Source organism: Sinohyriopsis cumingii, chromosome 1 (genome assembly GCF_028554795.1).
Source record: "Sinohyriopsis cumingii isolate HCF-2022 chromosome 1, ASM2855479v2, whole genome shotgun sequence".
Classification (NCBI taxonomy): Eukaryota; Metazoa; Mollusca; class Bivalvia; order Unionida; family Unionidae; genus Sinohyriopsis; species Sinohyriopsis cumingii.
The window spans coordinates 157,736,767-157,752,087 of NC_142961.1; the positions used below are offsets into that span (position 1 = coordinate 157,736,767).

Below are 15,321 nucleotides of genomic sequence, written 5' to 3' on the forward strand. Positions count from 1 at the left end.
CTAATGGCTGCTACTGAAACCTTTGATATTTAGGTGAAACAAAATAGAAAAATAGGACTTCCCTATCTACTATTCGGGTAAGCTTTAATTTTGCTTTTTTGTGGATCTGAATTATGGTCAGTGTCCAAGACTGTCATGAAAGTCCATAAACTTCATTTATTTGAAGGTAATGACTTCAAAATATTCACAAACCATCACCAGATCAGTGAATCATGGATCTTACAGAATTGGCAACCATTTTTATAATTCTGCTCATCTGTGGCCTTTTTATCAACAAAACAGCTGACAAGACAAGTAACTGAGTCATCTTCTGATTTAAAATTATTATTATTATTGTTATTGTTATTATTATTATTATTATTATTATTATTATTATTATTAAATTCTCATAAAATGTTAACAACTGTTAAAGTGCATTCACATGAAAGAACACTTTTACACTATTTTCCTGCTTGTTAGAATTAAACAATTTCTTTTTATACTGGAACTATGTTTAACACATTGCATTTGGCAGAGTTATTGATGTGTCCTGCATAGTCCAGTGCTTCTTGTTGTTCTTGCATTGAGTCTCAGTTTGCTTGTTGTGGCCTCTCTGCACTTGCTGAATTCAAGTAGATCGAAAGAATGAGTGGTCATATGATCCAATGTGGTCATATGATCCATTGTGGTTATAAGAGGCAGTTACTTCATAAAGTCATTATAACATGGAAAGTCCAATATATGTGAGAACAATAATGAACAAATTTCTGATCTTTAATAGGTTACTAACAGGAATGATGTATCTTTATGTATATGTGTATATGTTGATATACATAGAAACATTGCTAGGAAGTGGAGAAAATGGTCTCTGAAGACAGGTGGCTACTCAGTGGTGGTTTTTAGTGTTGAAAAGGTGGCAGTTCAAACTAGGTCTTTGCACAATACAGGTGGACTTTAAGATAGGATTATATATACATGTATCAGCATGCTGCATCAGCCACCATTGGATGAAATTCAAGAAAAATCTGGTTTTGTCAAAAAAAAATTCACAATGGGTCCATCACATCATGAAAAGTTACTCTCAGTATCAAATAACGTATTACTTTTTTTACTGAAAATTCATGCAGAGTAGTGTTCATCTTTATAAGCATGACATACAAAATAAATTGATATGTTTAGGAATAAAATTGGAAGTGTTTCATGTTTAAACTACACAGAAATACTGTCTGTTCAAATATTTTTATGTTTTCATGCCACTATTCCCATTCAGAAATGTACATATGGTATGCTCTGTGTTTATCCATTTTGACAGTGGTATCCATTACACAATACTTATATTTACAGTTATTTTGATTTTAACAGTTTGAAAATATTACAAGCAAATGAAATGCTACACTCCACAAAGTGAAGTGTCCATCTGTATTGTTTAATAGCAGTTATATTGCTTCCATTTTCATGCAAAATATTTATGATGATGATTAATAATGACTGTATGTTGATGGAGGATTAATAATGACTGTACGTTGATGGAGGATTTCAGAACTTTATCAGACAATGAGGATGAATTCTTGGATTTTGTACCAGATGACGTGCGATTGTGACATTTATTGGATACTATGAATCGCAAAGTGTGGACTTAAATTTCATTTTTTATATGTAAGACGTGTTGAATTAACATATTGAATATTGTGAATTGACTAATTCTGAAATATTTGTATATTTGTATATGAACTACATGTTCATTGATTTATCATAAATGGATATAAAATGTAAAGCATTATGTATTTTGTGGACTTTATTTTGGGCAGATTGTATGTTGTCAATTTATTTGTGATTTATCCCACTGAATAATATACACTGGTTTCATCTTTATTTATCCTATCCATCTATCTAGAGATCCATCTAGTTTGGCTTCTGTGCATGGTACTTCATCAGCTGATGAGTCAAAAAGGTGTCATAAATTTGACTGACCGTGCTAGTTAGGGCATCTGCCTTGTATGTTGAGGTTCGAACCCTAGCCAAGTCACACTAGAGTCTTATAAAAGAGGTATGAGTACTAATAGCTGCCTAACTTGGTATTCAGCATTAAGAGCTTAGTGTTAGGACTTGGTACTCAACATTAAGAGCTTAGTGTTAGGACTTGGTTCTCAGCATTAAGAGCCTAGTGTTAGGACTTGGTTCTCAGCATTAAGAGCTTAGTGTTAAGACTTGGTACTCAGCATTAAGAGCTTAGTGTTAGGACTTGGTACTCAGCATTAAGAGCTTAGTGTTAGGACTTGGTTCTCAGCATTAAGAACTTAGTGTTAGGACTTGGTACTCAGCATTAAGAGCTTAGTGTTAGGACTTGATACTCAGCATTAACAGCTTAGTGTTAGGACATGGTACTCAGCATTAAGAGCATAGTGTTAGGACTTGGTACTCAGCATTAAGAACTTAGTGTTAGGACTTGGTACTCAGCATTAAGAGCTTAGTGTTAGGACTTGGTTCTCAGCATTAAGAGCTTAGTGTTAGGACTTGGTTCTCAGCATTAAGAACTTAGTGTTAGGACTTGGTACTCAGCATTAAGAGCTTAGTGTTAGGACTTGGTACTCAGCGTTAAGAGCTTAGTGTTAGGACTTGGTACTCAGCGTTAAGGGCTTAGTGTTAGGACTTGGTACTCAGCATTAAGAGCTTAGTGTTAGGACTTGGTACTCAGCATTAAGAGCTTAGTGTTAGGATTTGGTACTCAGCATTAAGAGCTTAGTGTTAGGACTTGGTTCTCAGCATTAAGAGCTTAATGTTAGGACTTGGTACTCAGCATTAAGAGCTGAGTGTTAGGACTTGGTTCTCAGCATTAAGAGCTTAGTGTTAGGACTTGGTACTCAGCATTAAGAGCTTAGTGTTAGGACTTGGTACTCAGCGATAAGGGCTTAGTGTTAGGACTTGGTACTCAGCATTAAGAGCTTAGTGTTAGAACTTGTTGGCCTGGTGTCAGAATAATGTGACTGGCTGGAGCATGATGCTACATGTCTGCGCATGATGCCCAATGCTAGACATCACTATAAACACTGCAGACATTGTAGCGATATGATTGAAAAATTGTTAAAGCTACGTTAAAAATCAAAATCACACACAAATAGTCCCTGGAATCAGACAATGCAAGCTTCCTTCCCATAATGGATATACATGAAATCACCACAGAAAGTTTGCTCCGCTGAAGCAAATTGTGGCATCTAGATATGTTGATGAATCACACACAAAAAAAGCAACTTTTGATGAGTCTTGTGAAATAACAGTTTCTGAACTGGCTTCTGCTCGATTTTAGCAGGATCCGTAAAATTTCGACAAGATCAGGAACATTTTCATTTGGGTGATAGAGTGGGTTATTAAATAAAAATTCCTTGTTTCAAACCATGGTTTTCATTAAAAACTTAATATATACAGAGACATCATTTGGGTAAGGGCAGCTCCCCCGTGAAATTCAGTCAGTACCCCATTGTAATGTCTTCTTCTAGGTTTGAGAGCCACACACATGCAACATGTATATGATTTCTACAAACCAAATATGGCATCCGAATATCCAGTGGTGGATGGTAAGCTGTCCATAGAATGTTACCTGCATGCACTGGACAAATGTTATGAGATATTTTCATCCAAAGCACAGACAGCAGGTATAAAAGGTAAGTCACTGCCAGTAGAGATAAGTACATTTTTAAGAAACCTTGTCTACTTCGTTGTCATATTCCGAGATGCACTTTTTATGTATCCTACATAAAGTGGAGTGTATCGTGGTGTTGTACATCTGTATTATGTCCTAGCACAATAATTTGAGTTCATCCATTCAGTAATTTTAGTTCCCCATCACCTTTGGATTAATCCTTATGGATGTTTTGTGCTTGGAATAAGGTAGAAACTCGGTGATTTGGTGGGGAGAAAGGTCAGAGTTATAGTGTCTTATAAAAGAAATATTTTTCTGCACAAAAATTTTACTTCTTTTCCATGTACTCTCCAAAGTTTGTGTATGGCTTATACTTGGTGTAAGAAGAAAGCCTATTTATTAGTTAATGTCAAAGGGCATGTTCACTATAACTGAGAGAAGAAAATAGTGGTTTTTGCATTTACTGACCAATGGTCAGTGTCATTGCGATTCAGTGGAGATACATCTCTAGCATCAGCCACACCCAACTAGTACCTGCACAGACTACTGAGCACAGGAAGGGCATGCAATGCACTTTTGATGGTAATTCTGTTTACATTGCTAGGACGGATATAACATGGTTTTACCTTTGTGGACAAATGACCTTGCTAGGACGGATATAACATGGTTTTACCTTTGTGGACAGATGACCTTGCTAGGATGGATATAACGTGGTTTTACCTTTGTGGACAGATGACCTTGCTATTACGGATATAACATGGTTTTACCTTTGTGGACAGATGACCTTGCTAGGTCAGATATAACATGGTTTTACCTTTGTGGACAGATGACCTTGCTAGGACGGATATAACATGGTTTTACCTTTGTGGACAGATGACCTTGCTAGGATGGATATAACGTGGTTTTTACCTTTGTGGACAGATGACCTTGCTATTACGGATATAACATGGTTTTCCTTTGTGGACAGATGACCTTGCTATTACGGATATAACATGGTTTTACCTTTGTGGACAGATGACCTTGCTAGGACGGATATAACATGGTTTTACCTTTGTGGATAGATGACCTTGCTAGGACGGATATAACATGGTTTTACCTTTGTGGACATATGACCTTGCTAGGATGGATATAACATGGTTTTACCTTTGTGGATAGATGACCTTGCTAGGACAGATATAACATGGTTTTACCTTTGTGGATAGATGACCTAGCTCATACGGATATAACATGGTTTTACCTTTGTGGACATATGACCTTGCTAGGACGGATATAACATGGTTTTACCTTTGTGGACAGATGACCTTGCTAGGACGGATATAACATGGTTTTACCTTTGTGGACAGATGACCTTGCTAGGTCAGATATAACATGGTTTTACCTTTGTGGACAGATGACCTTGCTATTACGGATATAACATGGTTTTACCTTTGTGGACAGATGACCTTGCTAGGACGGATATAACATGGTTTTACCTTTGTGGACAGATGACCTTGCTAGGACGGATATAACATGGTTTTACCTTTGTGGACATATGACCTTTATATTGAGGTTAAAATGATGATGCATATAGAGAAGGGATTCATATGAGCTGTCTTTTATCAGCAGTTGTTCTTTGAAAGGTGTCCACTAAGGCAGGTTTCACTATGTATTTTGTTCTTGTTTTTTAAGAAAATATGAATATGATCAGATGGGTAAAGGAGTACATGCCAAACTTTAGATCAGCATTCTGGTGTGTCATGCACCGCACATGTAAGATTCTATGACCCAGAAGAGTTCCCATTAAGTGCAGAGTCAGTAGTTTTTGTGACTCATTGCATTGTATGAAACTTTATGAAACCAAACTGCATTGTTTGCTAATGAAAACTGAGTTTGCATTTGATAAAATAAATGTGTCCAGTACAGCACCTAATTCATGTTTTCATAGGTAGATAATTAGGGTTGTTCCCAAACTAAAGACCTATTTGTACATCAAAAAGTAGAACATGGTGTCATATTTACATGGTTATCTTGTGACTGTGTTCTGTTTACATTTTGGTTTCACACACTTTTACCTGTATAAAAAAAGTCCTGTATCCTAATGTTTCTTTGTATCCTTTACAAGCAATGGTGGTTCATTGTTTAGCATGTGATACTCAGCAACCACAAGGGTGTTGGTTTGAATCTCACCATTGACTCATCCTGGGTCAGCTACATTGGTATGAGGGGATCAAGGTGCTTTATTACAGCTGCATTGACAAAAGTGTTTTTATGTTGTAAAATACCATGCCAAGGCAGTAAATTTGGCAGGTCCAGGGCCTGTCACCCACAGAGGGTGCCAAGTCCAACATGCATCCATATATCTGGTTCACGTTACTTTACTTGTTGTGATGAACATCAAATTCAATACAAAAGAATTGCTATGGGTATAGGCTTTAATAAACGAATAAATTAGTTATTTTTAAACAATGAAGTTAACTTTTTTTCTTATCTGAATAAAATGTCCTGTTATATTAAATGGACATTGTTTTCACTGTCACCGGACTCTAGATAAATGAAATTAAAGTCAAATCAAGGTGATAACAGCAAAAACATCTTTGAATATGGCCATTCAGAGTCACTTTCTGGTTTCTACCAATCAGAAAAGGGTTTGCAGTAGGCAGTACGGAATAGATAAATGGTCAGTCTGCATTTTATTCAGTTTAATCATGTCTTTGATGATTGGGGTATCTGCTACACCAAACGTTACTGTCTTCATCACTATATATAGGTAGATGCTGTCTTACACATGCCAGATATATTTTGCTTTTGCTTGCACCTGAATTGGGTTGATCTTCAAGTTTGTTGTACCGTGGTATTGGAAGCTTGACCTATCAGACTTAAAATGGGTTTATCACAACATTTTTATTTTATCCTGATCATTATTTACCAATGGCCAGTGTTTTTTAACATGTTAAATTCGTCTTAATTTTTTGCATCCTTTATTGGCTTATTCTTTCTTAATGTGGGTCAGTTTTCTTCATTTTTGGGATACGAAGCTTTGTGTATTTGCTGATGAATGCAAAGTCTAAAGTTTAATAAATGAATGACCCATATTGATCATGTGATCTGTTTGTTGGAGCAGAGCCAGATTAGTTTACGTCAGCTGTTTTGATAAGTGGCTAATTTGACCTTTCAATATAGGACCTGTAATGCAATATGCATGAACACATTTTTTGTGAAATTGCCAGCCATTATATCACGCATCTTGAGTCTCTTTGAACAAGGATTCAAGCGAGTGATTTTGGAATTTCTCTTTCAAAGTAATATGGTAAAGAATCTTTGGATGAAACTAGGTCAGCGACATTGATATTTATCATGAAGAGTAATCAAATTCAGAGGCAAAGTTGCACTGGCTCACACAATTTCATATATGCATTATTCCTGTCTGACAGCAAAAACTCCTAGTGGGTTCAAGTAATTTTGTACATAGGCTTCTTGACATTTTACACTTTGTTTTTAAAGAAAAAACTATGAAATTGCGGAGGAATGGTTTTAATTTCCATTTTTGAGAAATATGGAGGTCCAACAGACTTCTACAAATTTATCTCTTGAGTCCAACTGGGAAGGTTGCAGGTCTGGACATCTGACCACCACGATTTTCAGCCCTGTTTTAGGAGGAAGCTTTTTATGAATTTGATTGGGAAAAACCTCATCTTGGTTTTGTTACTGTTTTGTTTACTTCAGAAATACTTATTCCATATCATCAAGGACATTTTGGATTATACCATTGTGATAGATCAAGACTGTTAGCACATCAGCACTATCCCAGGCTATTGAAATTCAATCAGAATACAATTGAAATTCATTCAGAATACTCTATACTTGTGATTGAACTTTTAGGACTATTTGGGATTTAATTCACAATACTGCAAGTCCTTTTTAAATTTTTACTCTGTTCTAGGGAGGTAAATTATTTTATTGATGTGTACAAAACTTGCTGGCTTTCACTCTTTTCTGTTACTTAGTTAAGACCATAGTCGTAACATGATTCATTAGACAAAATGGTTCTTGCCACATATACTGACCATTCATTGATGAGACAGGTCTTGCACCTATCAGGGATCTCAATAGATTTAAAAAAAGTTAAAATGAATGTCTCAGGAGTCAGAGCTGAAATCTCAAGAGTCATTTGTTGATGGTCATTAATTCGTAGCTGGGATTGTTCGTTATTCATGGAACAAACTTATATTTTTTTGTGTCTGATGATGAATCTTTTATGTTAAGTAATTTATCAGAGACGGACAAGCTGACAGTGGAACTGACATGGTCATTACTGAATTTTCTACAAGTGCTTCTCATTCTAACTATTTATACTTATTATATTTTTAACTTTCAACATATTATATTTTGACTCCTCAAATTATTTTAAGTGCAAAAACTTTAAAAGCTATATATTAATCAGATATTAAAGATGAACATCACGATTGGTTACTTTGTATGCCCAGAAGTCGTCTGTCAACAGAACACAGAGCATGTAATTTAATTACTTCCTCCTCTTTGTGCTCTTTACACACTTGGCAACAACCCTTTCTCCTCTGTCTGCGTGGGTTCAAGTCTCAGGCTCGGCCAACATGGGTACGTGAGAAAGCTTGCCAGTAACTTCTTGTGGATCGATGGTTCTTTCCAGGGTTCTTCCTCCACCATTTATACTGGCTGCCATGTATAGCCTATCTTGTGCTGAAAAATGGCATTAAACCCTACAATAACATCAACCCTTTCTGCATCAAAGTGTAGGGAAGATTTTTGAAGATTAGAACTGCCTTCAGTGGCAAATGGGTTTGATTTCATGCATCCTCACACCACTCATATATCATCACTCCATTTCCATCTTTCAAAACATTGTAATAGCCATTCATTGAACAAAATAAACCAGATGTAATAGCCATTCATTGAACAAAATAAACCAGCTGTAATAGCCATTCATTGAACAAAATAAACCAGCTGTAATAGCCATTCATTGAACAAAATAAACCAGCTGTAATAGCCATTCATTTAACAAAATAAACTAGCTGTAATAGTCATTCATTTAACTCATTAACCCCTGGCACCACGTTTACATGGCAGGAGGTAGTAGCCTACTCCTGAGCTCTGTAGCATCAAGGTCATGTATGATACACTAAAATGGGTGGTATTATTAAAAGGTAGACAGATGTATAATCTGGATGTTCTAGTTGCACTACAAAATACAGAGGGAAAAACCTAAGTTTTGAACCCGTTTTTTTCACCCAAAATTTGCCTGTGGTCGGAATCTGATTTTATGCCCAGATTTGAGTCTTTTTGGCTCAGATCTAAGACAGACCAGTGTAAATTGCACAGTCAGGTGAACCTTCGCAAAAAGTAGAATACGGTGGGCATTTGGAAAAATAACCAATGAAAAACGATGTTTCTCACACAACTAGGCATTAGGCTAATGGAAAAGCTCTTGAAAGTCAATGTATTAGGATTTATTCAGAAATAGTCCCCAAAATGTGTTTCCTACTTTCATTTGAGGTGAAAATGACAAAAACCTCCAAAATGACAAAAACCTCCAGGGGTTAGTTAGTTAACAAAATATGCCAGCTGTAATTGCCATTCATTTCACAAAACATGCCAGCTGTAATTGCCATTCATTTCACAAAATATGCCAGCTGTAATTGCCATTCATTTCACAAAATAGGCCCTGTCACCTTTACTAGCCACTGATTTGTGTCCAGAAAGGCTTGGTCTTTGCTTTAGTTAACAGGCAATTATAAGTTTAATTTTAGATATCTGCCAAAGTTTATAGTCCTATACATGGCATGTTTTTAAATTTCCACTCAATTTAATATTTCCAGGAAACTTATGGAAATTTTAATTATTCTCATTCACAGGAAGTAGTGGCAGTCTTCTTGATTGTGCTGATGCATTTGTGTTTCATTCCCCTTTCTGCAAGCTTGTATGCAAATCTGTCGGACGGCTTATGCTGAACGACTTCCTTCAAGATCCAGATCCTGATTTCAGTGGCAGATATTCAGGACTAGAACCATTTAAGTAAGTTGTCAGATGTATGTTACTGTGAATGAACTATTTTTTATGGAATACAGTAAGCCCCTTTTACCAGCTGACACCTACTATTTAAGTAAGTTGTCAGACGTATGTTACTGTGAATGAACTATTTTTTATGGAATACAGTAAGCCCCTTTTACCAGCTGACACGTACTATTTAAGTAAGTTGTCAGATGTATGTTACTGCGAATGAACTGTTTTTTATGGAATACAGTAAGCCCCTTTTACCAGCTGACACCTACTATTTAAGTAAGTTGTCAGATGTATGTTACTGTGAATGAACTAATTTTTATGGAATACAGTAAGCCCCTTTTACCAGCTGACACATACTATTTAAGTAAGTTGTCAGATGTATGTTACTGTGAATGAACTATTTTTTATGGAATACAGTAAGCCCCTTTTACCAGCTGACAGCTACTATTTACAGTCAGAAATCTCAATGAGTTTGTGTTCAAAAGTTTCCCTCATGAATTGCCACCCCTCTAACATGGCCAGTGGCCTGCATGTTAGTACAAGTATGTAAAATTTACCCCTTACAAGTGGCCATTAAGATGTGTCTAGAACCAGTATTTCATTCATATGAGAAGGAAAGGAATATGATTATCTCAGTACTGATGTGTTTCTTGATGTCAGGTTTTCATGATTGAAAGAAGTGTTGACTTAATTATGTTTATCACTAAGATTAATATTATATCATTGTATTCACTCCAACATTCATAGGAAATGGTATGTGTATCACTAAGGTTAATATTTTATCATTGTATACACTCCAACATTCATAGGAAATGGTATGTGTATCACTAAGATTAATATTATATCATTGTATTCACTCCAACATTCATAGGAAATGGTATGTGTATCACTAAGGTTAATATTATATCATTGTATACACTCCAACATTCATAGGAAATGGACTCCACAGTGTTGTGACAGTTTTGGGCATCAAACAACTGTAGAGTTCTTCTCTTTGATGATAAAACCGGTTGTAATTGTCAATATCATAATGTAATCAACATAGGCTAAACATATATTTTGCAGATTAACACAGCGGACTTAAACATAATAAAAAAAAACAGGTACCAGACAAAGGCTGAAAATTCAAGTGACAGTGCATTATCACTTCCTTTTTTTTAAAAAGCATTCTGTCGATTCTACAAAAGATTCGTCTTCATAATTAAATTGCAGTACTGTTACAATTAGCAACATAGGAATGAATCCTCCCAAAACTTAAACATGTCATAACCTAAACAGAGAATTATTACTTTAAAAGAAAATGGAAGTTATGTGACTTCACAACAGTGTTGTCAAAAATATTTTATGTTGAAAAGACTCGAATAAGCAACATTTTTACAGATAAGGAGAATATTTTACAACAGTAGGATAATGGAGTAAATAAAAAAAGAATGATCCTAAATGCCAAATGATGTTTGTATATAGATTTAAATGATGCTTTTGAATGATTCTGCAGTACCCATCTTGCTTTCATTTTTAACTATAAGAACTAATGCATGTTCACTTGAAATAAGTCTATTGTTAAGACAAGAACTTGTTACTAATTAATGCTATTGTTTAAATGAAGATAATAAATGCTTTCAAAGTTATTTGTAGCTTTCCTACTACACACACACACTTCTCACAAATATAGTTACTCATATATACTTCACAAATATAGTTGCCCTCTGGAAAGACCACTTTCAAGGCGCAGAAGAGGTGTTGTATAAGAGAGGAACAAATACCAATTTTAGTGTGGACTTTTGGGGATGCTAATTTGTGTGGACTTTTGAGGATGCTAATTTGTGTTGACTTTTGGAGATGCTAATTTGTGTGGACTTTTGGGTATGCTAATTTATGTGGACTTCGTGGTTGGTACAATCTAATTGTATTTCATGAATTTAAAGATCAGATTAACAATACTAGTAATCTGTTGTTTTTTTTAAACTGCAGTACCTAAATGAATTAAAGAATGTTTTACTAACTGTCAGATTAAAAAACCACTGATGAAACTTGAGATGTGGTAACAAAACACAGACTAAGATCTTTATTCCCTGCAGTGTTGAAAGGTTCATTAAGATACAAGTGTATCATTTTTCTCAAGCTACTTGTCTACATTATAACATTGTTTTGCCCCTTTGTATTGGTAACATTAAGTGTATATCATAGATGCAGGAGGGTGCATTTGGCTAAATATTGTTGATTGACTGAATGTATAGGTATGTTCATTTTGATTACAAGTTAATTACAGAGCAGTAATGCTGTTAGAGGTTTGATGTGAAGTTGTTGTAGTGAGATAACACAGTGATGGGATTTTCAGTAATTATTAGGCTTTAATTCTCTTTTATTGGGAATAACAGTTTTAGTTATTTCTGGGATTTGAAATAAACACAATTTATACTTTCAGAGAAGAAAAAGAACAGGTTCAAGTCAGCAAAATTGTTCGCCCCCTTTCACATCATTTAAAAAATAAATCAACAAAATTGTGATGTTTCAAATTCTTCAGTATATAATTAGTTGTTATATACTAAAAATTTAACGTGTCAGTATGAAACTTAACTTAATGCACATATCTATCAGAAATTTATTACATGTGACATTTTTTCAGGGGCATGAAGCTAGCAGATACTTACTTCAACAAGGACTTGGAGACAGCATTTATGATGGCAAGTAAAGACATATTTGAGAAGAAGACAAAACCTTCCATCTATATGGCTAACCAAGTGGGAAATATGTATACCCCTTCTGTTTTTGGAGGTTTGATCTCCTATTTAGTCAGGTAGGGAAATTACCGTCCAACCCACTTATGAAAACTCATCCTTTTTTAATATCCCCACAACTTGTGGATCATTTTGTTTTGATCCTCTCTCTCTATCTCTCTCTCTCTCTCTCTCTCTCTGTATTGGTATTAAAACCACTTGTCATGGGTTTTTTGAAGTACATATTTTGAGAAACACAAATTTATATAAGAAAGGTAAAAGTAACAAAAATTATTTAAACCAGATAACTTCCATTGTGCAAGATTCATGTTTTTCTTGCTTTTAATTGTTTATTTTGAGAATATTTTTCTCATACTACTGTATTTACTGTATTTTTTGGAACTGCAACAAATAATTTCTTTTTTTGTCATCCAAATACATATTAATTATGTGTCCAAAAACATACAGGTGAAGTTGTATTCCCCTCCCCCCCTCCCCGTCCGCAATGAAGTTACCGTTAGCTCACATGACGATGTGCTGCCATGAAGTAAAACAAGTATTTTGTCCAACACCACGGAAAGGATAATGAATGAAAAACAGACCTTACTTGCCTATTTTGTCTATTTGATACATGTCCATCCACCAGAAAGCACAGCCGTACATGTATTAAAACCAAGATTGTGTGCGTATTGTCCAAAAGAACCACCATATTAGTAATCTTGCAATCCACAGTTTAACCCTCTGCTAATCAGTGATCATAAAAATCTGCATTACAAATGCATGCAAGCTTTATTTCTGTGTAATTAAGATATTAATACAAACTAAATAAAAAGATTTTGGAATTATAATTCGTAAGATATTTATGACAGAAACATTTTAGAATCAAGAGTAGAAATATCAGTACATGTATGATGGCTAATCTTAGAGTGCCAAGAGTGAGAGGCTTCATATGGGTTGCGTGTTGTATGCACACCTAGGAGAGGTAAAAGTAACAAGCAGGTTGCAATATACGAGTTGGCGTGATTAATATGTTGGTATTTTTAAAAAATAAAGTTGATCTATTTGTTGTGGTTCTCTCTTCTTTTTTTTCCACCTAGCCGAGGGTAGCTTTAAAATGAGCAGAGCTTGCAGACTCGAAACAATCGACTGCTCAAATATTGTTTTGATGCATGTCGGAGATTTCAAGGTGTCTAGGTAATGATTGTTTATAATATAACTTGTGGGATTTCTTTGATAAGTGTGTTCGGAAATAAAAGGCAGCCATCTGGATTTCATTAAAAGAGCAGACGATGTACCAAACATTTAGCACCCACAATCAATATTTATCGTCTACAAAGAGGTTTATTACCTGTAGAACAATAACTATGTTTAAACCTTGGTATATAATGCCTCAGGGATAAGGGCTTTGTTTTGTTGCACAATGCCAATGAATTTTTCTAATCCATATCGACTCGCTGATGTATTGTTTAATGATGTAAAGCAAGGGTCATAGTTTCTAATCAAAGCCGTAACTGTTACACCTGTTTGAGGTGGTTTCGTTTGTAACAATGTCTACACTGACAACCAGTCATATTTTTGTTAGCCGAATCAAGCTATTAAAATATAAAATATAAATAAAATACCACTATCAGAAGTTTAAATACTGTCATTGTGAAAGATAAATTTTTTAGTACTGTAATAATTTTGATAAGTTTATCATACGTTATGCAACAAGCAAGGAGGCACTGCCTGGTTTATGGAGGGACTCTCCCATGCCAAAATCATCTCCAAAGAGGCCAGTAGGCCATCCACAGAAGCGACCTAAAATTAATGATTCTGAAGGTGCATCCCAAAAAGAACTGCCTACGAAGAAAGCTGCTCTAGATGACGAGTCTGATTATCTTGAACCCGAGAGTGCTCCACCCGGTTCTGTACGTGGTCACTATAAACATTATACATTAAAGCAAAAGCAGGATATTGTTAACAATGCAAAATGTCTGGGAATTAGACCTACAGCAGAAAAATTCAAGATTCTAAAATCCACAGTGAGTACCTGGATGAAAATTGGCTTTTCTGCAGATCTGAACTTGACCGGACATTTGCCTAAGTGTGGATGACCCATTTCATATGGACAAACTGTGGATGATAAGATAGCTCAGTGGGTGCTCACTCAGTGTGACTTACAAATTCCAGTCAGTGATGAGGGAATACGTATATATGCCAAGGAGCTTGTCTCAACAGAATTCCCGGAGAGCAAATTCCTTGCCAGTCATTCTTGGGGAGAGAGAGCTTCATGAAAAGACATGGGTTTGTGCTTAGAAGCAGGACCTCTATGCACAGCATGTACTCAAGGATTTGGAAGAAAAGATTGCTTCGTTCCACAAGTTTGTGATGGATAGCCATGAGGAGAATGAGTTTGATGATAAGTTTATTATTAACATGGATGAGACACCGATATACTTTGATCTTGTGCCAGGGAAAACGGTGGACAAAGAATGAATGAAAAGCATTCTGTTTTGAACAACTGGAGTGCAGAAGAGACACATTACTGTCATTTTAGCCATTGCAGGTTCTGGCGACGTATTACCCCCAATGATTATTTTCAAGGAAAAGAGACATCTAGATCTGAAGGCACCAAAAGGGTGGATTATTGCAGTTCAAGAGAAAGCATGGATGGATGAAACACTAATGCTGCGATGGATTGAAGAAATTTATTTGCCATTCACCAGAAGATAGTGATCACTATAAGTATGGACTCGTTCTGGGTTCACATCACTGATGATGTGAAGAAACAGTTGCAGTGCAGAACTATTGTGCCAGCAATAATACCAGGAGGCTGCACATCCAAGTTGCAACCTGTTGATGTGGGCATCAATAAACCTGTCAAGAGCTACAGCCACCACAGCTGGACGGAATATATCAGGGATGCTACGAATGCATTAATATCATGTGATGAAAGCAGCAACTTATGGGTCAAGACAGCCAGCAAACAGA

The 15,321-nt window shown here is 35.7% G+C and overlaps 1 protein-coding gene across 6 annotated transcripts in view; it reads left to right on the forward strand.

Annotated features, from left to right (window-relative positions):
* The window catches only part of LOC149808216 (uncharacterized), a 79,804-nt gene that overhangs the window by 24,411 nt on the left and 40,072 nt on the right, over positions 1–15,321 (forward strand). For all 6 annotated transcript variants that reach the window (XM_089974985.1, XM_089975022.1, XM_089975027.1 and 3 more), the window contains 3 exons: positions 3,474–3,638; positions 9,484–9,643; positions 12,258–12,428. In XM_089974985.1, coding sequence (XP_089831111.1) covers positions 3,474–3,638; positions 9,484–9,643; positions 12,258–12,428 — 496 coding nt within the window. The remainder of the gene's footprint in view (positions 1–3,473; positions 3,639–9,483; positions 9,644–12,257; positions 12,429–15,321) is intronic.